This window comes from Vicia villosa, unplaced genomic scaffold (genome assembly GCF_029867415.1).
Source record: "Vicia villosa cultivar HV-30 ecotype Madison, WI unplaced genomic scaffold, Vvil1.0 ctg.002877F_1_1, whole genome shotgun sequence".
NCBI classification, from domain to species: Eukaryota; Viridiplantae; Streptophyta; class Magnoliopsida; order Fabales; family Fabaceae; genus Vicia; species Vicia villosa.
The window spans coordinates 241,875-269,678 of NW_026706056.1; the positions used below are offsets into that span (position 1 = coordinate 241,875).

Here is a 27,804-nt window from a genome sequence, read left to right on the forward strand (position 1 = left end):
GTTTTAAAAAAGTAGAAGCATCTAATTGAGTTAAATGTGGTACGTATGCGTTCCTTGCCACGTCTTCTTTCTAATGAGCCGTGGATGATGACCATTGAGAATGTGTGGACCAAGATAGAAGGTCTCAAAGTCGGGCACTCATGTGATCAAATTTTGGGCATCTCGTTAGGCCAGGGATTAATCACACGCGTGCAGACTCATGCAGCAATACTCTACTATGTTGCAAGCCATTTTCATCCTACCTCCAAACCTTATCCCAAGAAATTCCAAACATCAAACCTCTTCTATTCCACACCCTCTTCACGTTGAGCCAAAAAGTAAGTTATATGGTGAAGCCTAGCAAGAGATATAAGCGCGGGAAATGGCCTCATTGGATGGACGCGGGTGCAAGGCATCAGTATGGTTTTCTACTGCAGCATACATATATGACACCAACCATTACTCAAAAATGCTACACACACGAAAGCATCCACTACAACATCACACCTACACATCACAACCATGCACATATGTTGAAAAAGGCACGTGGGAATCTACCACAAACATGTACACTTGCTTACTAATTTGAAGAGAAAATGCTAACCTACAGCAACACACCATAAGAACTGTGCACCTCACACCATCCTATATGAACCTATTTCCTTCACGAAATCAGGCACTCATTTTCATTTTTCAGTTTTCAAATTCCTCCACTTTCTCTCTTCTCATTTCTAACACTCTCTCTGCTTTCTCTCCACCCGCAACAACCGTAACTGATTTTGTAACCACCTCTAACAAACTCCGATCCGCACCATGACCACCACCTTCAACCACCACTTTCACTCCTCTTCATCACTCTCATTCTCTCTGAACCGCCAGCAACTACCATAACAAGCTCTAACCGTCTCTCATAACCACCACCACTTCCCCTCCGTCATGCTTCAATCTCCACCGTAACTGCCATGACCAACCTTCTCATCTCATCTTCTTCCTCACGAGCAGCACTATAACAACACAACAATCTTGGTGTCACCTCCATTGATCTTCAAAGCTGAGCAGCCTATCTCATCCCTTCATCATACGCAACGGACTTGACCGAAGCTCGCATTGTTTCGCAAACTCTCTCCTATCATCATTGCCTATCGCTAGCTGAACTCAAGGGATTAAAGTGCAGCTTGTAGAGTCTTTGCCGGATCTTGGATCAAGAATCTTTTCAGGTAAACGCATCAATCCTCTCTTTGCATCTGAATAGTCCTATCCACGTTTGAAATGTACGCCGCATATGGATTTGTAATGGCGTGTTATCAGCTCGGATCTCCGTGGATAACGGTGTCGTTCTTGATATTACTGTATGCGTGTGACTGTGTTGTTGCTTGTGTGCGTTTCAATGGAAACTTGACATGTTAGGGCTTTATGTTGGATCTCGGTTTGGATGATAGAGGTAGATAATGAAAAAGCTAATGCGAGATCCATAATCTGCGTGAAAATCCGAGTAGAGTGATATGAGTTCATGCATTTCTGGGCGTGTAGGCGTATCGTCGGCGGTGGTGTGAACGGAGAAGACCACCGGAGTTAGCATCTCCGGCGTCTGGTTTCTGTTATGTTGTTCTCCGTTTAGCTGACGTGGCAACACTCTATTAGCCCATGCATTATACTCTTCTCATGTTTGTCTTATTCATATCATTTGCTGTGTGACGTGTGTGAGCCTGATTGGTTTAGCCAAGCTTTTGTCATTTAGCAACTTAAAATGCCATGTGACCAATTGATACAAAGTCCTCATCACGTTACCATGAAATGTTACATGCTGAGTAATAATAAAAATGAAAGATAGTGAGAAGTATAAGCGTTGGGCCACGAGTAGCTTGGGCCTGAGAAGTTTTCTGGAATTACACCCCTCGCCTACTAACTTACCACCTGCAATAAAACTGGGCCTCACGCCCATGCTTTCTCCACCCCCCTGTCTTGGCCCAGAACGCAGTTAACTGATTTTAATCCATTTGAAAATGCTAGTGCACCCCCTGGTAGTTTAGTTCTAGCTCTCATTTTAATTTTTGTTTTCTTTTATTTTTGCTTCTTAATTCTTTTTAACTCAAATAAAAATACGTAAAAATGGTTTTAGATATTTTAGAGGGTGTAAATAATTTTCATGATTTTGTTAATTTTCCTTAATTGTTTTAATCCTTTTAATAAATCTTTTTTCACGATATGTTCGAATTCTCTTTTGTTTTTGAGCTTCTTTGTAAATAATTCTCTAATAGACTTAGGAATTGATTTTTAGTCTCGATTTTTTTGTATAGAATTAATAGATGTATGTGTGCTTGTGAATATCGTTTGTTTGCTATAGTTCTCAATTTCATTTGTCGCATATTGATTTTCTTTTGCTTATTCCATGTATAATTGTATAGTTTTTTCATTTTAATCCCAATGTGTAGACAACTTAGACTAGATTTAGAAGTAGTTCCCTTCTTTCATTCTTTTCCCTTTCAACTTTTAAGATACTTAATAAATATCGATGAAGATCATACCGTTACTACATTTCATAGTAGGAAAGAAATGATTGGGGTGTAGGCCTCGATGTATGTTCTTTCCTACTTAGCGGAGAAGAAATGGTTGAAGTGTGAAGCTTCGGCGTATTTCTTAACCGTTATTTAGAGAAACGATCGTGGTGTAGGCCTCGATGTGCATTCTCTAAATATTCACAAAAGAACTTCTTTTTGTATTTCCTTTACTTAGCGGAGAAGAAATGATTGAGGTATGAAGCCTCGATGTATTTCTTAGCCGCTATTTAGAGAAACGATTGTGGCGTAGGCCTCGATGTGCGTTCTCTAAATGTGCAAAACAAAACTCCTTTTGGTATGATCTAAGTCACAAATTAAATCCCCTTAAAAAACACCAACCAAAAACACTTCAAAAAACCTAATAAATGTTCAGACTTAAAATAAAAGTGAGGAAGTGATGCGAGACCTTGTAGTGGGTTCTCGTCATCATGGAATTACCCTTAAAAGATACAAACCAATCTCTTTTTCTCCTTTCTAAGGGCAAGTTATCTCCGCTCCATTGCATCCTAGGCTGTCCCCTTGTGCAAGAGCGTGAGCGTTAACGCCGCCCAACTAAAAAACACAAAAACAAACAGAAAATCGTGAGCCGAGCTACGGTAACTCTGATTCCTGAAAAGGATACGTAGGCAGCGGGGTAGGGCCCGTGCGAGTACAATTCTTTATTTTCCCTACATTTTGCATTCATTTCGCATTTAGACATAGACATAGATAGACACCCTTTAGATAGAAACAAACATAGGTGGATACCATCGAGTACGATGGGCGCGAGGGGTGCTAATACCTTCCCCTCGCGTAACCGACTCCCGTACCTTGATTCTCTGGTCGTAAGACCCCGTTCCTTCCTTTGTTAGGTTTTCTGATATTCCTTTCCCTTATGGGATAAATATATTGGTGGCGACTCTGTTCATTTTTCGCGAGCGTGCGACAGCTGGCGACTCTGCTGGGGATGTTGCTAGACCTGTTGCTGGTCCATCCTTAGTGAGTCGATCCTAGCCTGCGTTTGTTTGTTTATTTACTGGGTGTTTATTTGCTTTTATGTCTATACCTTGTATATATGCTTGCATGCTTATTTTTCTGCTTGCATATCATGTTTATTTCTGTTTGCACATCATGCATATGGATTATATTCTGTGTTCCTTGGGGTCTTCTGTTCTGTTTTGCAGGTTGGGTGGGATGTTCTATGAGGTAAAAGGCCCAATACACAGGCTATGAGTGCACTTTAGGTACCCTAGGATAGAGTGGGAGCATGGTTTGTCTCGAGGTGTACGTCTCGGGATGGATCATGTGACTACGAGCAGAGTAGTGGTTTCAAACGGAGGTATTATCGTCACCCGCATCCGCGCTGTGATGATGCTTACCTTCGGGCGGACCGTATACTGCGTTTCATGACCTTACCCTGACCTAGATTCACCTGTGAGTGGGGAAGGATATACATGACAGGTACCGTTGGTGACTATTCTGTTCTGTTGGTGACTATTGTTCTTATGATTGTGTGGCACCTATGCCGAACCTTTGACCTTATGACTTGTGATTCTGCTCAGAGACGACACAACAACTCTCTCATATTGGGAGAATCTCCATTGCATCATTTTCATCATGGCATATTTATTTTCCAAAGAAAAAAGAAGAAAAGATGTAATAAAAAAAAGAAGAAAAAGAAAAAAAGAAAAAAGAAAATAGTATTATTTCTCATATGCATGCCATTTTTCAGGGTATCCGAGGTTATTACTTTTCACCCAGGATGGCTAACAACGTGACCGCTACCAGAGAAGCTACAAGGCGTACTCACACTTACAGTTTCCATCGCGAAGGCTTGATTCAGTTGGGGCAATTGGGTGGATTGATCACTGGTCATAATAAAACTGTGTTCACTGAGAATTATGGAAACATCTTGACTCTTTTGGACTCACACGTCGACGAATGGGGTTTATCTACTCTTCTCCAGTTCTATGATCCTGACTTGCGTTGTTTCACCTTCTCAGGCTATCAGTTGGCTCCCACTCTCGAGGAGTACTCTCACTTTCTCAATATCAAGATTCAACACAAGGTTCCTTTCGTGTGTGTCCCAGAGAAACCTGATCTGAACAACATTGCCAACGCTCTTTATTTGAGCATAGAAGACATTCTTGGGAATTGGAAGAAGAATGGTAGCACTCAGGGTTTCTATATGAGTTTCTTGGTTGAGAAGGCCCAAGAGTTGGCTAGCAAAAAGATGTGGGAGGCCTTCAACGCCCTTCTGGCCGTTTTGATTTATGGGATCGTGATGTTCCCTAACATTCACAAGTTCGTTGATCTGGCTGCTATATGTCTTTTTGTGGAGAAGAATCCGGTCCCTACTTTGCTAGCCGATACGTACTATTCTGTTCACTCTCGATATGGGAAAGGAGGAGCCATAAGAAATTGTTTGCCGTTGTTATACACCTGGTTTAAGTCCCACCTTCCTACAAGTGGTCCTTTCATTACTTCTACTCAGAAATGGCCTCAAAGGATCATGGGGCTTACCGGAAATGACATTGTCTGGTGTCCTACTGGGATGGACGTAGAGAAAGTTATAACTAGCTGTGGTACTTTTGACAACGTTCCTCTCATAGGAACAAAAGGTGTTATCAATTATAATCCTAAGCTAGCGCTGCGTCAGTTGGGTTTTGCACTTGAAGACAAGCCTTTGGACAAAGAGATATTCGAGTCCGTTTGCTTTGAGAAGGGAACCGATCCAAAGGGTCTAGAAAAAGTGAGGAGTTCCTGGAATAGCATCCATACAAATGATCAGATTTCTCTTGGTGAAAAGAATGCCGTTGCCAAACAAGCCTACACAGATTGGGTTGAAAATAGAGTTAAAGATCGCCTGTTGCCTTTCCCGAAGGTTAACCCATTGTACAAGCAACCACCTAAGGTTCCAATCGCCACTATGCCTGCTGAGAATTGCATCCCAGTAAATATGGAAAGCACCCAATTGCACGAAAAGAAGTCGGATGTGCAACCGAAACATTGTCTTGTGGACCAGAAAAGAGTTGAGTTGACACACGAAGCCAAAATGCTGAAGGGAGGATCTTCCAGAGTTCAAAAGAGGGCTAGAACGGAAAAAGGTGAAAGAGATACTACTGTTATTGTCGAGGAACACCAGAAGATCCTAAAAAGGGCCATGAAAGAAGCAGAAGAGAAACTCAAGCAAGAGTACCGAGAAGACTTGAAAGCTTATAAGCTCAAGATAGAAAGGGATGCTAGAGTTGAAGTGAAGAATCTGAAAAAGAAACTGGAAGAAGAGACCACTAAAAGAATGGCAATTGAGACTCAACTGAAAGGAAGTCACCTTCGTAATACTCGACTAACAGAAGAAAATGCCAAGCTCAGAGATCGAATGATGGAGGACGTATCTGAGAAAGATTATCTCCCAGAATGCAAAGGATGTGACGAACTCAGGGAGTGCTGCAAGAAGCTGGATGGGCATTTGTTTCGCAAAGATGAGGTGATCCAAAGCCTTCTTAAAGGAAGAGATCGAGAAGCAACCAAGAAGCTGTTTGATGAAACTAAGAAGTGGAGCGATGAGCACTTCAGACAAGGAGGACCTCTGTTTTATATTCAGATGGATTGATGTTTGAGTCTGTATGTTTCGACCACCACCAGACTTGTTGGATGGGGTCTTTTATTTCCATTGTTGAACTATCTTGTTGATGTATGGCTTGCCCAAGTTTAAATTTCTGTTATGAATAAAAAGAACTAGTTTCTCTTGATACTTATCTTTTGTCGCATTGTTAGCTATTCTGGATCAATATTAAACCTTGGATACTCTGAAAATGGCACATCACGTCATACGCACACATGCACTCATACATTCACATTATCACATTACATTTTTCAGGTTATTGTACAAGAAACTAATTGGGGTCCCTTTCAGCAACAGATTTCTTTTCCGACGACGAAGCTGACTTTCTTACATCCTTACCGTACCCGGAGCAACGAGAGAATCATGGAACAATTTGAACAGAATCAAGCTGCCCTCCGTAGGGATATGGATGTTATGGGGGAAAGAATGGCCCAACTTATGGAGACTCTTCATGCCGTTGTTCAAGGACAGGATGAACTCAGAAAAAGTGTCGCTAGTTTGGTCAAAGATACTCCTACCAATTCTGCTGACGGAGGGGTGAAAACTAAAGAGACTCCTATTAATGAGACACTGAAAGTAGTGGACGACCACCATGAGGTTATTGATCTTGAACATGATCTCACTGCCGAGTTGACTGAGACTGCTAAGATGTACCAAGCTCTCGAAGAACGCCTTAAGGCTGTTGAGGTTGCTAAAACTTCGAGTTTCGACACTGCTGCTATGTGCTTGGTACCTGGGATTGTTATTCCCCCGAAGTTCAAAGTGCCAGATTTTGATAAATACAAGGGAGTCACCTGCCCAGAGACTCACATTCGTTCCTACTGCCGTAAGATGGCTGCTCATGCTGAGAACGAGCCTCTACTAATGCATTTCTTTCAGGATAGTCTTACTGGAGCCCCGTTGGAATGGTACATGAAACTTGAGAGGTCTAATGTCGGTACTTGGGGACAACTTGTCGACGCCTTCTTGAAACAATACCACTACAATACTGCTATGGCTCCCAGCCGTGCCCAGCTACAAAATATGTCACAGAAATCTGAGGAGTCTTTTAAAGAATACGCCCAGAGGTGGCGTGAACTTGCGTCCCGTGTCCAACCTCCCCTTTTGGACCGCGAATTGATTGATCTGTTTATAGGGACTCTGAAAGGGCCGTATCTTCAGCACATGGTTAGTAATACTTCTCCTTCCTTTTCGGATGTGGTCATCATTGGTGAGAGGGTTGAGAACTGTGTCAAAGCTGGTACCATTCAAGGTGTTACTAATCCTAGCAACTCAAGTGGTAATGGTAAGAAGCCGTATTCTGGGTTTGTGAAGAAGAAGGAAGGTGAGACTAGCACTGCCTCTGTTGACCAAGGTCGAGCTCCTGCATATTCTGCTGTTCCACCTCCTTATTATCCGATGCCTTATGCTGTTCCAGGTCCGTATGTCCCTCAAGCATATGCTGCTGCTCTTCCACAACCATGGATGGCATCCCATCAGCCTTTCGTGCCACAACAACAAGCTGCTGTTTCTCAGAATCGCCAACAGAATCCTAGGCCTCAAGGTCAAAGAGGTCCACAGAGGCAAAGATACCCTGACAGGCGTATAGATCCGGTTCCAATGTCGTATGCTCAGCTTCTTCCCCAATTACTTGCTGGTCAATTAGTGCAACTCCGCGAAATGGGTCCTCCACCTGACCCTCTTCCTCCTGGGTATGATGCGAATGCTCATTGTGAATTTCATTCTGGGGCTCCCGGCCACACAATTGAGAAATGCAGGGCATTCAAGTGGAAAGTCCAGGATCTTCTCGATGGCAAGCTCATCTCGTTCACTCCTACTGGTCCTAATGTGCAGAATAATCCTATGCCTCCCCATGCCGGTGCGACCAATGCTATTGAGTTATGTGATGATCAGATCTTAGTAAGTGATGTTAATGAGGTAAGGATGCCGCTAGCAGTTGTCAGAGAGTATCTTGAGCAACAAAAGGTTTTGTGTGAACTACATGATTATTGTTTGCAATGTTCTTCTAACCCCGAGGAATGCACTAGGTTGAAAGAAGAAATTCAGAAACTAATGGATGAAGGTGTTCTTAGAGTGGAAAGGGTCTTTCCTGTCGAAGATGTGGCTACTCTAGAGATACCTTACCATCCTGCCGAGGTGTCAAAGAATCAGAGTACTCCTTTGGTCATTCGTGCTCCGAGTAATCCCTTGGTCATTCAGGCTCCGAAGACTCCTTTGGTTATTCAGGTTCCAAATGCTCCTTCGACCCCTCCATCCTCGTCTCTTGTTCCTCCTCCTGTGAATGATTCTAAGGCTGTCCCTTGGAGCTATAATGCCGTGTATATTCGAGGGAAGAAATATGATTGCCCTCCAGTGGGTAATTCGAGCATCACTAATATTACTGGCACTAGTGGCATTACCCGTAGTGGTCGGATCTTTGCTGCCCCTCCTCCACTTCCTAAAGAGACCAATAAAGAGGCTAGTACACAAGCAAAAGGAAAGCAAGTTGCTGTTGATCCTCCTGTAACACGTAATGCACAAGATGCCGAGCAACTCTTGAAGATCATTAAGAAAAGTGATTACAAAGTGATTGACCAACTTGATCAGACACAAGCCAAGATCTCCATCTTGTCTCTCTTGGTGCATTCCGAAGCTCATCGTGATGCTCTGATGAAAGTTCTGGCTTCCGCTCACGTAACTCAAGACATTACCGTGCCTCAGTTTGAAGGGGTTGTGACCAACATTGCTGCTGGCAATTGTCTGGGTTTTTCTGATGATGAGCTTCCACCTGAGGGTAGAGCACACAACAAAGCGTTGCATATCTCCGTCAAGTGTCTGGATGCTGTGTTGTCTCGAGTTCTGATTGATACCGGTTCTTCTCTTAATGTGATGCCCAAGACTACTTTGTTTAAGCTGAGTATGGATGGGATTATGATGAGACCATGCACTATGAGTGTCAGAGCGTTTGATGGCTCCAGAAGGTCCGTAGAAGGGGAAATTGATCTACCTGTTTTGATTGGCCCTCACATGTTCTATATTGCTTTCTATGTCATGGATATAAGTCCTTCATACACTTGCCTCTTGGGTCGTCCCTGGATCCATGCTGCTGGGGCTGTGACATCTACCCTCCATCAGTGTTTGAAATTTGTTGTGAATGACAAGATTGTTGTGATCACTGGTGAAGAGGATTTGATTGTCAATAATCTGGCGTCATACCGTTATGTTGAAGTGGAGGGAGAGATACAAGAGACACCTTTTCAGGCCTTAGAGATTGTGTCGGTTGATAAACTCCCCGTGGTTGAAAATAAGAAGGAACTCGGAGCACCCCTCTCGTCTCTGAATGATGCTAAGGCCTTCTTAGAAGCTGGTACTCCCCATAGTGCCTGGGGCAAGCTGATTGATGTTTATGAGAAACGAGACAAGTATGGCCTTGGGTATCAACCATCTTCCTCTACTCAGCTCAGCATAATTCCTGGAAAGAAGGTGATTCCCCCCATTTCTCAAGTGTTCGTCAGTGCAAGCACCAGTTCTGGAAGTCAGGTTCTCGCCGTGGATGATGATGATGAAGAAGATCTCTCCAGATTCATTTGCCATGCTGCGCCTGGACAGGAGCTCAACAATTGGACTATCTTGGACGTCCCCAGAGTCGCTTTTATGGAGATGTAATTTTCTTGTTTCGATAAGTCATATGCTTCGCCCTAAGCATTTTGACCGCTTGTATAAAGAAGGGCCCCCATGTTGTTTCAATTTGTTTAATATTGAATGGAAATCATATCTTCGCATGCAATTACTGTTCCATTTCTTTCATTTTTGTTTTTACTTTGAAAAACTTTTTCAAAAAATGGCAAAGCTTTTTCTTTCTCTTTTATGTGTTGCATTCTAAGGCATAAATCATCCATCGTGCAGATCTGGCTCGAATTCCATCAAAAATGATAATGTTACAGTTCCACGTCTTAATATCCTTGAGAATCCAATTGACCAAGCTGATGAGGATAGTGGGGAAGATTGTGAAGTCCCCGGGGAATTGGCAAGACTTTTGAGACAAGAAGAGAAATCTATTCAGCCACATCAGGAAGCCATAGAAATCATCAACCTCGGTACAGAAGAAGCAAAGAGAGAAGTCAAGATAGGCGCCGCTTTGGAAAGTGATGTAAAAAGAAGGTTGATTGAGTTGCTTCGAGAGTATGTTGATATCTTCGCCTGGTCGTATGAAGACATGCCTGGTTTAGACACGGATATAGTTATGCACAGGCTACCTCTCAAACCAGAATGTCCGCCGGTAAAACAAAAACCACGGAGAACTCGACCTGATATGGCCTTGAAAATCAAGGAAGAAGTTGAAAAACAGTTGAAGGCTGGTTTCTTATCTGTGTGTGAGTATCCTCCTTGGATTGCAAACATAGTACCCGTTCCTAAGAAGGACGGAAAGGTACGCATGTGTGTCGACTACCGAGATTTGAATAGGGCAAGTCCGAAGGATGATTTCCCTCTGCCTCATATTGATGTGCTAGTCGACAACACTGCTCAGTATTCGGTATTCTCCTTCATGGATGGTTTTTCTGGCTATAATCAAATAAAAATGGCTCCTGAAGATATGACCAAGACTACTTTTACCACTCCGTGGGGTACGTATTGTTATAAGGTGATGCCTTTTGGTCTTAAGAATGCTGGTGCAACATATCAGCGAGCTATGGTGACCCTTTTCCATGATATGATCCATAAAGAGATTGAGGTGTACGTCGATGATATGATTGCAAAATCCCAAACTGAGGAGGAACACTTGGTATATCTTGAGAAACTGTTTGCTCGTTTGCGTAAATTCAAGTTGAGGCTTAATCCAAACAAGTGCACTTTCGGAGTGCGATCTGGAAAATTACTTGGATTCATTGTGAGCCAACGAGGGATTGAGGTCGACCCTGACAAAGTAAGAGCAATACAGAATATGCCAGCACCAAAGAATGAAAAAGAGGTCCGAGGGTTCCTTGGGAGATTGAATTACATAGCCAGGTTCATTTCTCATCTCACTGACACCTGTGAACCCATCTTCAAACTGCTGCGCAAGAATCAAGATATCCGTTGGGATGATCATTGTCAAGAAGCTTTTGAGAAAATTAAACAGTATCTCCAAGAACCACCAATTCTCATGCCTCCGGTTCCTGGAAGACCGCTTCTTATGTACTTAACTGTGCTTGAAGGATCTATGGGGTGTGTGCTGGGCCAACATGACGAGTCTGGTCGAAAAGAGTGCGCCATTTATTACCTGAGCAAAAAGTTTACCGATTGTGAATCCCGCTACTCACTACTCGAGAAAACTTGCTGTGCTTTGGTATGGGCTGCTCGCCGACTGAGGCAGTATATGTTGACTCATACCACTCTATTGATCTCCAAAATGGACCCGATAAAGTACATCTTTGAAAAACCAGCTCTTACAGGAAGACTAGCCCGATGGCAAATGCTTTTATCAGAATACGACATCCAGTATGTCACACAGAAGGCCATCAAAGGAAGTGTCCTTGCAGATCATCTTGCTCATCAGCCATTAGAAGAGTATCAGTCAATGAAGTTTGACTTTCCTGATGAAGATATCATGAAACTAGATGATAATGAAGGACCCGAACCAGGAGAGCGATGGACTCTCACGTTCGATGGTGCATCAAATGCTATGGGCCATGGTATTGGGGCAGTTTTGACTTCTCCCCGTCAAACCCACATCCCTTTCACAGCTAGAATATGCTTTGATTGCACAAACAATGTCGCAGAATACGAAGCTTGCATAATGGGTCTCGAAGCGGCCATTGATATGAGGATCAAGATCCTTGAGGTTTATGGGGATTCTGCCCTGGTTATACATCAAGTAAGAGGTGATTGGGAAACACGACACCCCAATTTAGTTCCTTATAGGGACTATATCTTGGAGTTGTTGCCCGCTTTCGAGGAAATCACTTTCAATCACATCCCCCGAGAGGAAAATCAATTGGCAGATGCTTTGGCTACTTTGGCGGCTATGTTCAGAGTTAGCTCCCCTAAAGAAGTACCAGACATAACAATCCTCCGTTACAAGGAACCTGCCCATGTATTCCCTGCTCATTGTCTCACTACTGAAGATGTGTATGATGAAAAGCCATGGTATTACGACATCAAGAGGTATGTTGAGAAGCAAGAGTATCCCGAAGATGCTACGATTGGTGATAAGCGAACGCTTCGAAGGTTAGCATCCAAGTTCTTCTTGTCAGGAGACGTCCTGTACAAAAGAAACTATGATTCAGTTTTGCTCAGATGCGTGGATAGACACGAAGCAGAACTGATCATGCGGGAAATTCATGAAGGATCTTTCGGAACTCATTCCAGTGGACATTCTATGGCCAAAAAGATCTTGCGAGCAGGATATTACTGGATGACGATTGAAAGTGATTGTTATGTGTACGTAAAGAAATGTCACAAATGTCAAGTGTATGCTGACAGAATTCATGTTCCCCCGACTCCTCTGAATGTCCTGACATCACCTTGGCCCTTTGCTATGTGGGGCATAGACATGATTGGACGGATAGAGCCACAAGCTTCAAATGGACACAGATTTATTCTTGTTGCTATCGACTACTTCACCAAATGGGTTGAAGCTGCTTCTTACAAGAATGTGACCAAGCAAGTCGTTACTCGCTTCATCAAGAAAGAGATCATATGCCGATATGGGGTTCCAAACAAGATCATCACTGATAATGGGTCCAATCTTAATAACAAAATGATGGCAGAGTTGTGTGAAGAGTTCAAGATTGAACATCACAATTCATCACCCTATCGGCCAAAGATGAATGGCGCGGTCGAAGCTGCTAACAAGAATATAAAGAAGATTGTCCAGAAGATGGTTAGAACGTATAAAGATTGGCATGAGATGTTGCCATTTGCTTTGCATGGCTATAGAACTTCTGTTCGTACTTCAACTGGGGCAACTCCCTTCTCTCTTGTCTACGGCATGGAGGCCGTGCTACCTGTCGAAGTGGAAATTCCTTCGTTGAGAGTCTTGATGGACGCCAAACTCGATGAAACAGAATGGGTTCAAACGAGGCTTGATCATCTCAATCTAATTGAGGAAAAACGCCTATCTGCTATCTGCCATGGCCAGTTGTACCAAAAGAGGATCAAGAAAGCGTATGACAAGAAGATCCGGCCTCGAGAATTCCACACAGGTGACCTAGTTGTAAGGAAGATCTTGCCAATTCACACCGATCCAAGGGGCAAATGGACTCCCAACTATGAGGGACCATACATTGTGAAGAAATCATTTTCAGGTGGTGCTTTAATCCTGACGAAGATGGATGGGGAAGACGTTCCGCTTCCAGTCAATTCAGACTCAGTCAAAAAATACTACGCATAAAAGACCCGCTAGGTCGACGTACCTAGGCAAAAATAAGGGCATCCCGGCAAACCAAAAGGGTTTGGGCAAAAATTAGGGATAAAACAAAAAAGAGAATAACCCGCTAAGTTGAAAACCCGAAAGGGCGACTTAGGCAAAAAAGGGGTATCCCGCTGGATTGAAAACCCGAAAGGGCGATCCAGGCAAAAGTTAGGGATCAAAAGCGAGAGGCTGCAGTCTGAATATCCTTCACAAAGACCATTATACGCCTTTGGCAAAACGGACAGATCAATCCAACCGCTACCCTTCTGAAGCAAAGCATTGAGAGGATCAAGGATATGGGAACTGTAGCAATATCAGTTTTAATGGAAATCCGAGCATTTCTCTTTGCCATTTTGCTCTTTACATGTTGTATTTTCCTTTTCGCAACTACCTCATTTAGGAGTTGCTTCCTTGTACAGAAGCCTATTCACAGGCATCCCATCAATAAAATGATCTTTCGATGCAAAAGCTTTATTTCTTTCTTTTCATTTTTTTTGCGCATGCGGGGTGTGATTTAATTCGTTATTAAACATTGCATTGAAAGCATGGGGAATAATGATCACAAAATCAGACGAAACATGATGTTACATAAACATGAAAGTGCTCCGAGGGGCAACATTTGCGTCCAAACGTTGTCTTCTGTGCAGGTTGCAGGTTCTAGCCGTCATCTTGGCTCATAGTATGTCACAAAGGTCATCATCATCCCGCATGAAAGTTCGAAAGTATAATTCATCAGTACTGGCAAGCACGAAGCACACGAAAGGGTCCATATCCCTATTTCACATGGCAGACGAGGAATGGTCTCTCAAAACTCGTGATTCCCCAAGCAGCTTAGGATGTAAGGAAAGTCGAGCAAAATCACTTCACCCCCAGCAGGGCTATGTTCCAACCCTCAACGCTGTTACCAATAATCTTTGGTACTGTAGGGTTCCAATATCAATTCACGATGATGGTTCAAGATCACAGGGCAACGGACCCCAATGATCCTACTCTCCGGTTCCCTCACTAATGCCTTTATTTGGCACTCTTTGCATATAGAATCCATTGCATATAGCATTTGCATCCTCAGAAGCGTAGCATATCCATCAAAATGGAACATTACGCCATAGAGAAAGTCAAACATGCATACAAAGCATAAGCCAGATCATACAAATCACCCCTCTATCAGGACAATGATACATCCTTCCATAAAACGCCCTCACAAATTCCAATTGATATCTGCTACTACGTCGCAAACCTCCTCCACCCACAGTGCCGATACTTGGTTTTCACCAATCCCCAATCCCCAGTAAGCCCATCTACCAAGTTTCTCAAACGCTCGTCTGTGTCATCCCTCCGATGCTCGTCTGTATCTCTTTCTGATGCTCGTCTGTATCTCTCTTTGTACTCGTCTGTATCTCCTTTGATGCTCGTCTGTATCTCTCTTTGTACTCGTCTGTATCTCCTTTGATGCTCGTCTGTATCTCTCTTTGTACTCGTCTGTATCCCTTTTGACGCTCGTATGTGTCATTCTTTCGATGCTCGTCTGTATCTCTCTTTGTACTCGTCTGTATCCCTTTTGATGCTCGTATGTGTCATTCTTTCGATGCTCGTCTGTATCTCCTTTGATGCTCGTCTGTACCTCCTTTGATGCTCGTCTGTATCTCTTTTTGATGCTCGTCTGTATCTCCTTCGATGCTCGTCTGTATCTCTGTTGATGCTCGTTTGTATCTCTTTTGATGCTCGTATGTGTCATTCTTTTGTACTCGTCGGTACCTTCTTTTGATGCTCGTATGTATCTCCCTCAAAACAATTGTCTATGTCACTTTATCTTTCTGTCAAACCTACTCCTCTCCCAATCATTTCCATGTAAATATCAATCCCTTTGAGAACCCTGTGTTGGCACCGTTACCACGTTACAAGCTATCACCATTCAACCATTACTCACCGTAAACTTTTCCACCAGAAAAAAGAAAAACATTCCTCTTTCCCCAGCAGATATCAAACAAAAAATATAATAAAGATAACACTGACACCATCTTTTCTTCAGGACAAATTTCAGGTCTTGGTATTTAATCTTCTTCTACCTCGAATGTTCGAAAGGCTAACGCCAATCTCACCTTCAGGTGTAAGACGATTAAATAGGGGCAGCTGTCATACCCCAAATTTGTCCTACCCTTATTCATCTGGCTTATAATTCACATGCATACACCGTTTAGGTCATAATACAACTCATGCATTCATACCATTGGTATTAATCAGAGACTAGCAAGGGATATCTTTTATGGCAGAGGATTTCCTACCAAATGTGTGGATCTGAGGTGTAATCATGTGGCTCTATGTTCATTAAAGTCCTCCTGGATTGAGGTGTCTCTCTGCTTCAAATCAGGGCATTGATTGAAGAGTGCAAGCTTGCAAACCGTCTGGTTCTTTAAATCAAGGTTTCTTTGACCAAAGTCAACCAGTTGACTTTCTGGTCAACATTTAATCAGGGATGGCTTCTATGTGTGGAAAACTTCTCATGCCGACCTTGTGGAGGTGTTTGCGTGACCGGAATTGATTGGAAGAGATTTAATCAGGAATTTCATCGAGAATCAGAGAAAATTAGAATAGTCGACTTTTTGGTCAAAGACAAGGTCAACTGTCAAATATTGACTTTTGGTGGAAAATCGGTCAAAGGAAGTCAACAAAACAAAATAAAATCAAGAAGTAGTTAGATTTGCCATTTTTGGAAATTAGTTGAAAAATGAAATTTCCAAAAGAGGAAAGTTTGATACTTAGAAATATTTTGAGGATTTTCAAAGAGTGGATCAGCTGACTTCATGGTGGATTCACACGTGGATAGAGGCACGATCTCAAAACAAGTTCAACTACAAACTTGCACATTTCATGGCCCTCTACAACATTGTAGTTGGGTATTTTGTCAAATAAGGCATGGATTAAGAGTTACGGATGAGACAAGTTTGAAGAATCACAATTGTCCGAGTCATGTTGCCTGGCAGATTCCTGGGCATAACGCATGCAATTGATCAAACACGTGGTGGGCTATATATGCGTCCAGTTTTAAAAAAGTAGAAGCATCTAATTGAGTTAAATGTGGTACGTATGCGTTCCTTGCCACGTCTTCTTTCTAATGAGCCGTGGATGATGACCATTGAGAATGTGTGGACCAAGATAGAAGGTCTCAAAGTCGGGCACTCATGTGATCAAATTTTGGGCATCTCGTTAGGCCAGGGATTAATCACACGCGTGCAGACTCATGCAGCAATACTCTACTATGTTGCAAGCCATTTTCATCCTACCTCCAAACCTTATCCCAAGAAATTCCAAACATCAAACCTCTTCTATTCCACACCCTCTTCACGTTGAGCCAAAAAGTAAGTTATATGGTGAAGCCTAGCAAGAGATATAAGCGCGGGAAATGGCCTCATTGGATGGACGCGGGTGCAAGGCATCAGTATGGTTTTCTACTGCAGCATACATATATGACACCAACCATTACTCAAAAATGCTACACACACGAAAGCATCCACTACAACATCACACCTACACATCACAACCATGCACATATGTTGAAAAAGGCACGTGGGAATCTACCACAAACATGTACACTTGCTTACTAATTTGAAGAGAAAATGCTAACCTACAGCAACACACCATAAGAACTGTGCACCTCACACCATCCTATATGAACCTATTTCCTTCACGAAATCAGGCACTCATTTTCATTTTTCAGTTTTCAAATTCCTCCACTTTCTCTCTTCTCATTTCTAACACTCTCTCTGCTTTCTCTCCACCCGCAACAACCGTAACTGATTTTGTAACCACCTCTAACAAACTCCGATCCGCACCATGACCACCACCTTCAACCACCACTTTCACTCCTCTTCATCACTCTCATTCTCTCTGAACCGCCAGCAACTACCATAACAAGCTCTAACCGTCTCTCATAACCACCACCACTTCCCCTCCGTCATGCTTCAATCTCCACCGTAACTGCCATGACCAACCTTCTCATCTCATCTTCTTCCTCACGAGCAGCACTATAACAACACAACAATCTTGGTGTCACCTCCATTGATCTTCAAAGCTGAGCAGCCTATCTCATCCCTTCATCATACGCAACGGACTTGACCGAAGCTCGCATTGTTTCGCAAACTCTCTCCTATCATCATTGCCTATCGCTAGCTGAACTCAAGGGATTGAAGTGCAGCTTGTAGAGTCTTTGCCGGATCTTGGATCAAGAATCTTTTCAGGTAAACGCATCAATCCTCTCTTTGCATCCGAATAGTCCTATCCACGTTTGAAATGTACGCCGCATATGGATTTGTAATGGCGTGTTATCAGCTCGGATCTCCGTGGATAACGGTGTCGTTCTTGATATTACTGTATGCGTGTGACTGTGTTGTTGCTTGTGTGCGTTTCAATGGAAACTTGACATGTTAGGGCTTTATGTTGGATCTCGGTTTGGATGATAGAGGTAGATAATGAAAAAGCTAATGCGAGATCCATAATCTGCGTGAAAATCCGAGTAGAGTGATATGAGTTCATGCATTTCTGGGCGTGTAGGCGTATCGTCGGCGGTGGTGTGAACGGAGAAGACCACCGGAGTTAGCATCTCCGGCGTCTGGTTTCTGTTATGTTGTTCTCCGTTTAGCTGACGTGGCAACACTCTATTAGCCCATGCATTATACTCTTCTCATGTTTGTCTTATTCATATCATTTGCTGTGTGACGTGTGTGAGCCTGATTGGTTTAGCCAAGCTTTTGTCATTTAGCAACTTAAAATGCCATGTGACCAATTGATACAAAGTCCTCATCACGTTACCATGAAATGTTACATGCTGAGTAATAATAAAAATGAAAGATAGTGAGAAGTATAAGCGTTGGGCCACGAGTAGCTTGGGCCTGAGAAGTTTTCTGGAATTACACCCCTCGCCTACTAACTTACCACCTGCAATAAAACTGGGCCTCACGCCCATGCTTTCTCCACCCCCCTGTCTTGGCCCAGAACGCAGTTAACTGATTTTAATCCATTTGAAAATGCTAGTGCACCCCCTGGTAGTTTAGTTCTAGCTCTCATTTTAATTTTTGTTTTCTTTTATTTTTGCTTCTTAATTTTTTTTAACTCAAATAAAAATACGTAAAAATGGTTTTAGATATTTTAGAGGGTGTAAATAATTTTCATGATTTTGTTAATTTTCCTTAATTGTTTTAATCCTTTTAATAAATCTTTTTTCACGATATGTTCGAATTCTCTTTTGTTTTTGAGCTTCTTTGTAAATAATTCTCTAATAGACTTAGGAATTGATTTTTAGTCTCGATTTTTTTGTATAGAATTAATAGATGTATGTGTGCTTGTGAATATCGTTTGTTTGCTATAGTTCTCAATTTCATTTGTCGCATATTGATTTTCTTTTGCTTATTCCATGTATAATTGTATAGTTTTTTCATTTTAATCCCAATGTGTAGACAACTTAGACTAGATTTAGAAGTAGTTCCCTTCTTTCATTCTTTTCCCTTTCAACTTTTAAGATACTTAATAAATATCGATGAAGATCATACCGTTACTACATTTCATAGTAGGAAAGAAATGATTGGGGTGTAGGCCTCGATGTATGTTCTTTCCTACTTAGCGGAGAAGAAATGGTTGAAGTGTGAAGCTTCGGCGTATTTCTTAACCGTTATTTAGAGAAACGATCGTGGTGTAGGCCTCGATGTGCATTCTCTAAATATTCACAAAAGAACTTCTTTTTGTATTTCCTTTACTTAGCGGAGAAGAAATGATTGAGGTATGAAGCCTCGATGTATTTCTTAGCCGCTATTTAGAGAAACGATTGTGGCGTAGGCCTCGATGTGCGTTCTCTAAATGTGCAAAACAAAACTCCTTTTGGTATGATCTAAGTCACAAATTAAATCCCCTTAAAAAACACCAACCAAAAACACTTCAAAAAACCTAATAAATGTTCAGACTTAAAATAAAAGTGAGGAAGTGATGCGAGACCTTGTAGTGGGTTCTCGTCATCATGGAATTACCCTTAAAAGATACAAACCAATCTCTTTTTCTCCTTTCTAAGGGCAAGTTATCTCCGCTCCATTGCATCCTAGGCTGTCCCCTTGTGCAAGAGCGTGAGCGTTAACGCCGCCCAACTAAAAAACACAAAAACAAACAGAAAATCGTGAGCCGAGCTACGGTAACTCTGATTCCTGAAAAGGATACGTAGGCAGCGGGGTAGGGCCCGTGCGAGTACAATTCTTTATTTTCCCTACATTTTGCATTCATTTCGCATTTAGACATAGACATAGATAGACACCCTTTAGATAGAAACAAACATAGGTGGATACCATCGAGTACGATGGGCGCGAGGGGTGCTAATACCTTCCCCTCGCGTAACCGACTCCCGTACCTTGATTCTCTGGTCGTAAGACCCCGTTCCTTCCTTTGTTAGGTTTTCTGATATTCCTTTCCCTTATGGGATAAATATATTGGTGGCGACTCTGTTCATTTTTCGCGAGCGTGCGACATTGTTTGATCTACAATATATATAAGAAATCATGATTTCGAAAAGACTCTTCAGCAGACTCAAGATTCAGCTACCAAATAATCATAGCTACTAAACATTCAAAGTTTCTAATTCCATTAGTTGCTATAGATTCGGCTTCACTCTTAATTTTGAGATCATTATCTTGTTCAGCTAGTTGAAGTTTACTCTTAATTTTGGGATCAATAATATAAAATATTTTCTATATCATTATTTTAAGTTTAGTGCCTCAATTAAACTTTGTAGTTGCTAAAATTATGGATAAATTAATTGTTATTATTTTAGAGAAATTAATTGATTTTATTCTTCTTTATATTTTATTTATGCGAAATTATATTCTTTTATTAATTTTAACTTTGTAGTGCCCCTATAATTTGTTAACCATTATTTTTTTTTTATAAAAAATTCTAGCAAATATTTTTATAATATAAAATTCTCTTTTAATATATATAGGGGTAAGAAAAAAATTTTGGTGCCCCTGAAATTATGGGGCCCTGGGCTCCCGCCCCACGAGCCCGTGCTCAGGGCCACCGCTGTTGACACATAATACCTAAACAAGGGTACTGCATATTTGACCTATTAATGATCACCTACCATTAGTTCATCATAATACACTTTTCATATTTGACCTATTAATGATCACCTACCATTAGCTTATCATAATACTCTTTGTAAAACATTACTTTCCATTTAGTAAACAAGATTTTATATAAACCCGAGAATTAAGGGTTCTCTAACCTGTTTACAAAAATGAAGGCGAACGCCCAACAAAAAAAAATTACAATACAATTATAATTACGACAAGAACCGCAAAGGATCTTTGATGAAATCGTAATAAAAATAATTGTAATAAGTAATCTCTCCATAAAAAGATCACCTCCACACCAGAATTTTGATATTCCAAACCAAGTTATCAAAATTCCAATCCTCTTTGCCTTCTTCTTTGCCTTCAATCAATCAACATAATTCTTATGGGATCTATTTACCCTAAACCAATCAACATTTAATTTTTTACCTTTCCATTAACCAATCTGAATGGATTTACGTAACACAAACTTTTTCAACTCATTTGTGGTTCCAATACATATTTGTCTTTCCCAATTTCTCTCATCATTCTTAAGTGAATCTCCATGGCCATTATAAATCGTAGTCTGCTCATTACTATCTCACATAACCGGTTCTCCAAGGTTTATAACATTAATACAAAAGATTTATATTCATTCATTCTCCATTTTTATGTCTTTTCAACCATGTTGCTTCATTTTGATTAGTTATTTATTGGTCTATAAAAATTCTTAAAATAAAATTTGTTTAAAGTTCCGAAAAAATATGTATTTGTTATTTAAAAGTAAAGCTTTTTATTTATAAATATTAAAATAATATATTTTTAAGAAATATTAATTAGAATAAGTGAATATAATATAGTATAATTTTATTATAAGAAATTGTGATTCAAATGTTCGAACGTTGAAACTATGGTCATCATCTAAATAATAAAAGTGCAGGTAGCTAATCATTTTTCGTCAGTACAATACCTATAAATAACTGGAGACAATATGTTGGTATGGTCATACATGACTCTTGATTAGGGGGTTTAGTCAAAATATTGTCCAAATTAGTATTGTTCACGATGAGTTTCTATGATAGCTGAATATATCTGAGGCCAGGAGCTTGAGAAAGATAGGGAGTGCTATTGGTAATCCTCTTGTCACAGAAAAATGCACTACGAATAAATTTCGGGTGTCATATGCTAGGATCTTGGTAGAGATGGATGTTACACAAGAACTGCCCAAGAACATAACGATAAAAGACAGTAAAGGTAACAAAAAGAAGCAAATGTGGAGTATAAGTGAAAACCACTTTTTTATGATAGATGCCAACAGTTTGGACACCATTGTGTGAAAGAGACACCCAATAAATTCATCAAGCAATGGAAGCGTAAACCATAACCTGAACCAAAGGTGATACAAACCATAACACCAGTGGAAGTAGGGAAAATGGAAGGAGGGGATGAACATGAATAAACAAAGGTGAACAGAAAGGGCAAAGGGATCCAAGGAGACAGCTCCCCCACACAAATCACTTATAGAAATGGTTTTGAATTACTAGGGACTTTGAATGGTCCACTAGTGATTCATGACACAAGTCCATGATTAAATTCTTGAATTCGTTCACTGCCACATATGCCTTGAATCAACTTGAACAAAGGAGGAGATTATGGAAAGATCTTGAAAATATACACCAACACCAACAATGACCTTGGTGCTTGATAGGAGACTTTAACAATGTCTTGAAAGTTGTAGACAAAGTAGGAGGTAAAATGGTGCATGAGTCTGAATATATTTATATGGCCTCAATGATGAAGAAGACCAGGCTGTTTGAAATGGACAAGTTAGGAGACTATTACACTTGGTCTAACAGACACGTGGATGAGATTATCTACTCTAGAACATTTAGAGTCCTTGGGAATGTTGAATGGTTCTAATCATGGTTTTAAATTGCGGTTGCGGTCGCGGATGCGGTTGCGGTTGCGGGTGTTGCGATTGCGACCAATGCGGTTGCTGCGATGCGCATTGCGGCCGTTGCGGCGTGAATTTAAATAAGAAAATATATGAAATACACCATTGAAAAGCACTTAATGTTAATAATTTACATTACAAATCAATGTAAATTGAGTTTATGGGTTCTCAAATGTTGATATATGATGAAAATATGTGAAGAAACAAGGCTTAAGGTGTTTGAATGAATTTCTAGTGTTATTGGACGTGTGATTACAAATCACACCGCAATTGCGGCCCGATGCGGATGCGGAGGCTACCGCATCAGCAATGTTGCGGCCGCAATTGCGGTTGCGGACCGCAATTTAAAACCATGGTTCTAATTGAACCTTGATGCCACTCTACGCAATTTAGATCGTAACATCTCTGATCATGCTTTGCTTTATCTAATCCAGTAAATACTCAACTCATTAAAGTGGAAAGAATAATGGTGCTAATAATGATGAAGGTGTAAGAAAAAAGGTTCCTCATGTTAAGGTGATATGGTAACTACCAATAATTTCAAGGTTCAAAACACTTTTGTCTAATGTAAATAACGCAAAATATATTAGATGGTAAGCAAGTGAAAGAAAATGCGATAGAAAATTCATCATGTAGCGCATTCTCTGCAATGGAAGAAAGTTCATTCGTTGTTTTCGTATTTTGGCCATGAGACAAAAAAACCTTAGTCTTGGACTTGCCACCGATTAAGTTATTGTGTTTGGTAATATTAGTACTAACCATACTTCATAGCATCTTCTTCTCGGGATTTATAACCCATCTTCATGGTTGTTCATGAAGCGCAAATATACAATGTTATCTATGATGTCAAGAAACTTGTATCAATGAAAGGTCTCAAATTAGTTGGCTTAAAATCTCATGATTTCCATATCTTGATCCAACAACTTCTACTAGTGTCTATTTGTTGTATTTTACCAAAAAAAAGGAAGGGAAACTAGAATTAGATTGTGCTTATCCTATAATGCTATTTGTAATAAAATCATTAATTCAGGAAATTTAGATGAGTTGGAACATGAGGCTGCAATTATCTTGTGTAATTGAAGATTTATTTCCCTCCATCATTTTTTGACATTATGATTCACTTAATTGTTCATCTAGTAATGGATATTAGATTTTGTGGAAAGATTTATTTAAGGTGGATGTATCTGGTAGAGCGATACATAAAGATCTTTAAAGGGTATATAAAGAATCATCATCATCCAGAAGCTTCGATCGTTGAAAGGTACATCACAAAAGAATATATTGAGTTTTATTTAAAATATTTGTCAAAAGAAGAATCTATAAGAATTCTCAAGCATCGTCATGATGGAAGATATGAAGGTAAAGACACTTAAGGTTTAAATGTTAAGACAATGGTCTGAGATATAGTTCTTCGAGAACATTTGTATATATTAAAAAATGTTGATGAAGTTCAACCTTACTTATCTGCTCACAAAATACTTTTCAAGAAAATATTCTCTTAGACGAGTGAGAAATGAATGTTGATAGAGCATAACAAATGTTTCATAAATTGGTTTAATGAAAGGGTTTCTAAAGATAGGAGTGCATTCGAGACAATTAAATTGATGTCATATATGCCTAAGTTTAATTATAAGTGTTATTTTTGAATTAATATAAGCCATTGAATTTATTTACATTAAATTTCCATATTTTTTTTTTATTACAGGGAGGGCCTAAACCCAAAACACAAGACTTTAGTGATAAGACTTTAGTGATAGTATATATTTTCACTTTTACATGCAATATATTTCCCTTTTTAAGAGTTCTGTTTACCTTGTCACTATTGTATCATTCACTAATTTTCTTAATTTTTAATATCATTAATTCTTTTAATAACATTTAATTTAATTACTTCACATTATCTTAAGAAAGCAATGTTTTTTTTCTCATTCCTCTTAAATTTTAAATATATTGGTGTCTAAATATATTGGTGTCTTTTTTCATTCATCTACTTGAAATCCATAATAATTTTCAACAAAACTATAAACTATCTTGAATGCATATGCCAGTATAGTGATTAATTAACCTAATAATTCAATAAATTTATTGTATAAATAATAAAAATTAAGGTAAATTGAGAAATAAATTCTAAATGAGGGATTATTCTAAAATGTAATAGTATATTTGATTTACAAAATTTTCTCCTTGGACCCCTTAATTTTATTTCAAATCTTTATCTTCTTTTTCTTACTATTTTATTTCTATTTTAATAATATGTTTTTATGTATTAATACTATTATCATTCTTTATAGAATATATAAAAAAAATCTAAAATTCATATCAATCAACACCATTCAAGAAAAGATTCTGAAACCACCATCTTCTATCAATTTTCAAAATAGAGCCCTTTATTGGCAGTAATTCCTGTGTACAAATATAGGCTATGAAATCTTTAACCAATTCCCAAAATCCAGCCCTTTATTGGCAGTTGGCAGCCATTCCTGTGTACAAATATAGGTTGAAAACAGTACAAATATTAAGTATATAATGTAGTGTACATCCAATATATTTATATGATCAAATTATAATATCCTTCAAATGAATCTCAGTTTTTCATAAAGCGAACATTGACATCAATGATAATTTAATTTTATTAAAATTCAAAGACAACATCGAAGAAAAATTAATACTAAATCACAATTCAATTTTGAATTCAAAATTATTGTTTGGATCCTTCGCGGCTTTTCTCTATTCCTTAGTTCCAGCATCACTTCTCGTACTCTGTTTTCTTATTTTCTACCATATTTTCTACCATAGCAAAATAAGGAGTCTTCTCATGAAATAAATGAGAATCAAAAACTGAATTATCATAATCAACAATTAAATTTTATTAACAATAAAAAGCTATTCGAAATTCAAAATAAATCACATTAGATAACTCAAGTTCAGATCCAAATTTTAAAAATATAAGGAGAACAATAACTTAACATCGCAAAACTCCCGACATCATACTTCCAGTAGAACAATTTAGGCCATTAAGTACTAAACAGAGAAAAAAATCATCTTAATGTATGTGGAGGTGTCAATTTGTCCAGGAAGCTCCTTTATATCAACCTCAAACCTACATTGCACCTGAAATCATTGTCCAGATATTTGTTAATCGAAGCATTTTTGTCAGATATCAAAAGTCATAATAACATTGATTCACATGTGTTTTAAATCTTTATTGTACGATGAAGAATACAGAACTGCACGTTTATATGAAAGGAAGAAGGAAAGTTAAGAACCTGGTATGTTGTCTTTCATACTCTATCCCTTGAACATGGTTACCACGGATCGAAGGACCTCCACAATTGGGGTTTTCATTAAGGATTCCAATACTAATTCTCTTACGCAAATCTGTGAAATTCCATTAAAATAACAGAGATTAATTTTGCAACATAGAACAACAAAAATCCTCATATTCAGTCCTTCCCCTCCGTCTTCTTCTTCTCCTTCGTCTTTTTCCTTCATTCTTTTACAAAATCAAACAACGAATCAGAGTTATGAAGTTCGAATCAAGGTTTTAGGGTTGAGGGAAGAAAAATACCTGAGAAATTAGTTATGCGGCTAGGGTTTTTGGATGAACAACAAATTATGCTTTGAAATGTTTGGAACCATCTTAATATCCTCAACAGAAAATCAATGATTTTGTTCTTGGGAATGGACGCTTTGGCTTGGCAAACGTGAAACGTTGGAGAATGCATGCAATCTTCAAATTTGGTCGGCTGCTCATATTCTACTGCGCATTAATTCTTGTATCATTATTTAGTGTGTAATATATAATCAGGGTTTATTGAAACAAATTTGTAGAATTAAAATAATGTAAAAACCAACAAAAATTAGGGTTGTGCCACATCACCCGTGATAAATATCAAATCAATAATATTGAGTTATTTTGCTAAAAGTCTTTTCTACCCATGGAATAAGAAAAGTTTTAGTAATTATATCAGAGGCTTATAGTGTAATTTTCAGGTACTTTTGTTTTTATATATTAATAATAGATATTAATAATAGATAACCAAACCATTTTATATCACTTTGACATGCTTTAGGTTTTTGTTAAACCTCAAACACAATGCATAATGAAACAATTATTATAATATAACTATGTCGAAATGAAAGAATTCATTTCACTTATAATTTTATGTATTAATATTCCAAAATTTGAAATGTTACTTACTTCCCTATATCCATTCAATTAATCTTTGGAGAACGTAAGCATCTAAGAAACAAAGACACGAACTATGCAAAGACGATTTTCGGTAGAGACTATTTCCGGTAACCGGTGCCAGTAAATCGGAGAGCTTCTCTCTGTTGGATTTCTTAATAGTTTTCTAGAAAGGGATCACTCATTATTTTGTCTTCGGTTTAAATTCTTGGCTTTAGGGCTCAAGGACCTTGGCAAAAAGGTGAAGTTTGATTTCGATTTAGGGCTATTAGGTTTTCTCTCTGTGTTTTCTGTTAAGTGCTTTTAGGTTTTCCTCTTTGCGTTTCCTGTTAAGTTGCGAGTTTCGTTGTTCGTTTGGTTGTGTGTTCTCGCATCTGTTCTTCTTATTCGACCATGGAGTGGAGATCTGTTAACAAGAGGGCATTTCGAAATCTGGTTGATAGATGGGATATTTACCCGGAATTCAAAAGAGGGAAAGGATTAGTAAACTCCATTCTTTCGTCTGTTTACTTTTCTGAATTTCCTGATAGGATCAAATCTAAGGAGATCTTCGATCTTTTTGGTTGTATCAGAAAGATTGTTGAAGTTGTTATATCCCGAGAAGGAACAAGCTGGGCAGGAGGTTTGGCTTTGCAAGATTCAAGGAGGTAGAAGATTTGAAGAGTTTGGTTGTAAGGCTAGACAACGTGATGATCGACGGGAAGAAGATCCACGCAAACCCACCCAGATTTTTTAGGAAAGGAGATCAGGAGGGTGTTTCAGGCGATTTTGGGAGAGGTAATGAGAAGTTTAAGGCTTGGGTTTATGAAAGAAGAGAAGGAGTACAGGGCTTCAAGAGGGGCAAGTCTTTTGCAGACATTGTGGCTAACAGAGCTGGGGGTTATGGGAAGGAAGAAATGAGGAAGCTATTGTTCTCTTCTAAGGAGGATTCTCTGCAGCGTTTGAAGAAAGCTTTTGTAGGGGAAGTTCACTCTCCTGGAACAACTTTCAATATGCAAACTAACTTTGAGTTGGAAGGATATTTCCAAGTAAAGGTATCTCCTTTGGGACTGAATCTCTGTCT

General features: G+C 39.6%; 1 protein-coding gene across 1 annotated transcript; it reads left to right on the top strand.

The window, feature by feature from the left end:
• The first annotated feature begins 4,278 nt into the window (after positions 1-4,278).
• Positions 4,279-27,048, top strand: LOC131639986 (uncharacterized). Its single transcript, XM_058910410.1, has 4 exons — positions 4,279-4,462; positions 4,607-5,101; positions 5,195-5,851; positions 26,960-27,048. Exons 1-4 carry the CDS (start codon positions 4,279-4,281, stop codon positions 27,046-27,048), a joined length of 1,425 nt encoding a protein of 474 aa, XP_058766393.1.
• The last annotated feature ends 756 nt before the right edge of the window (positions 27,049-27,804 follow it).

Bases quoted from the DNA above. Each gene is read 5' to 3' on its own strand.
- LOC131639986 (XM_058910410.1), top strand. From the start codon at position 4,279: ATGGCTAACAACGTGACCGCTACCAGAGAAGCTACAAGGCGTACTCAC. The intron at 4,463-4,606 runs GTTTATCTACTC...TGTGTGTCCCAG, and splicing joins CTCACACGTCGACGAATGGG to AGAAACCTGATCTGAACAAC. The intron at 5,102-5,194 runs GTACTTTTGACA...TTGCACTTGAAG, and splicing joins GAAAGTTATAACTAGCTGTG to ACAAGCCTTTGGACAAAGAG.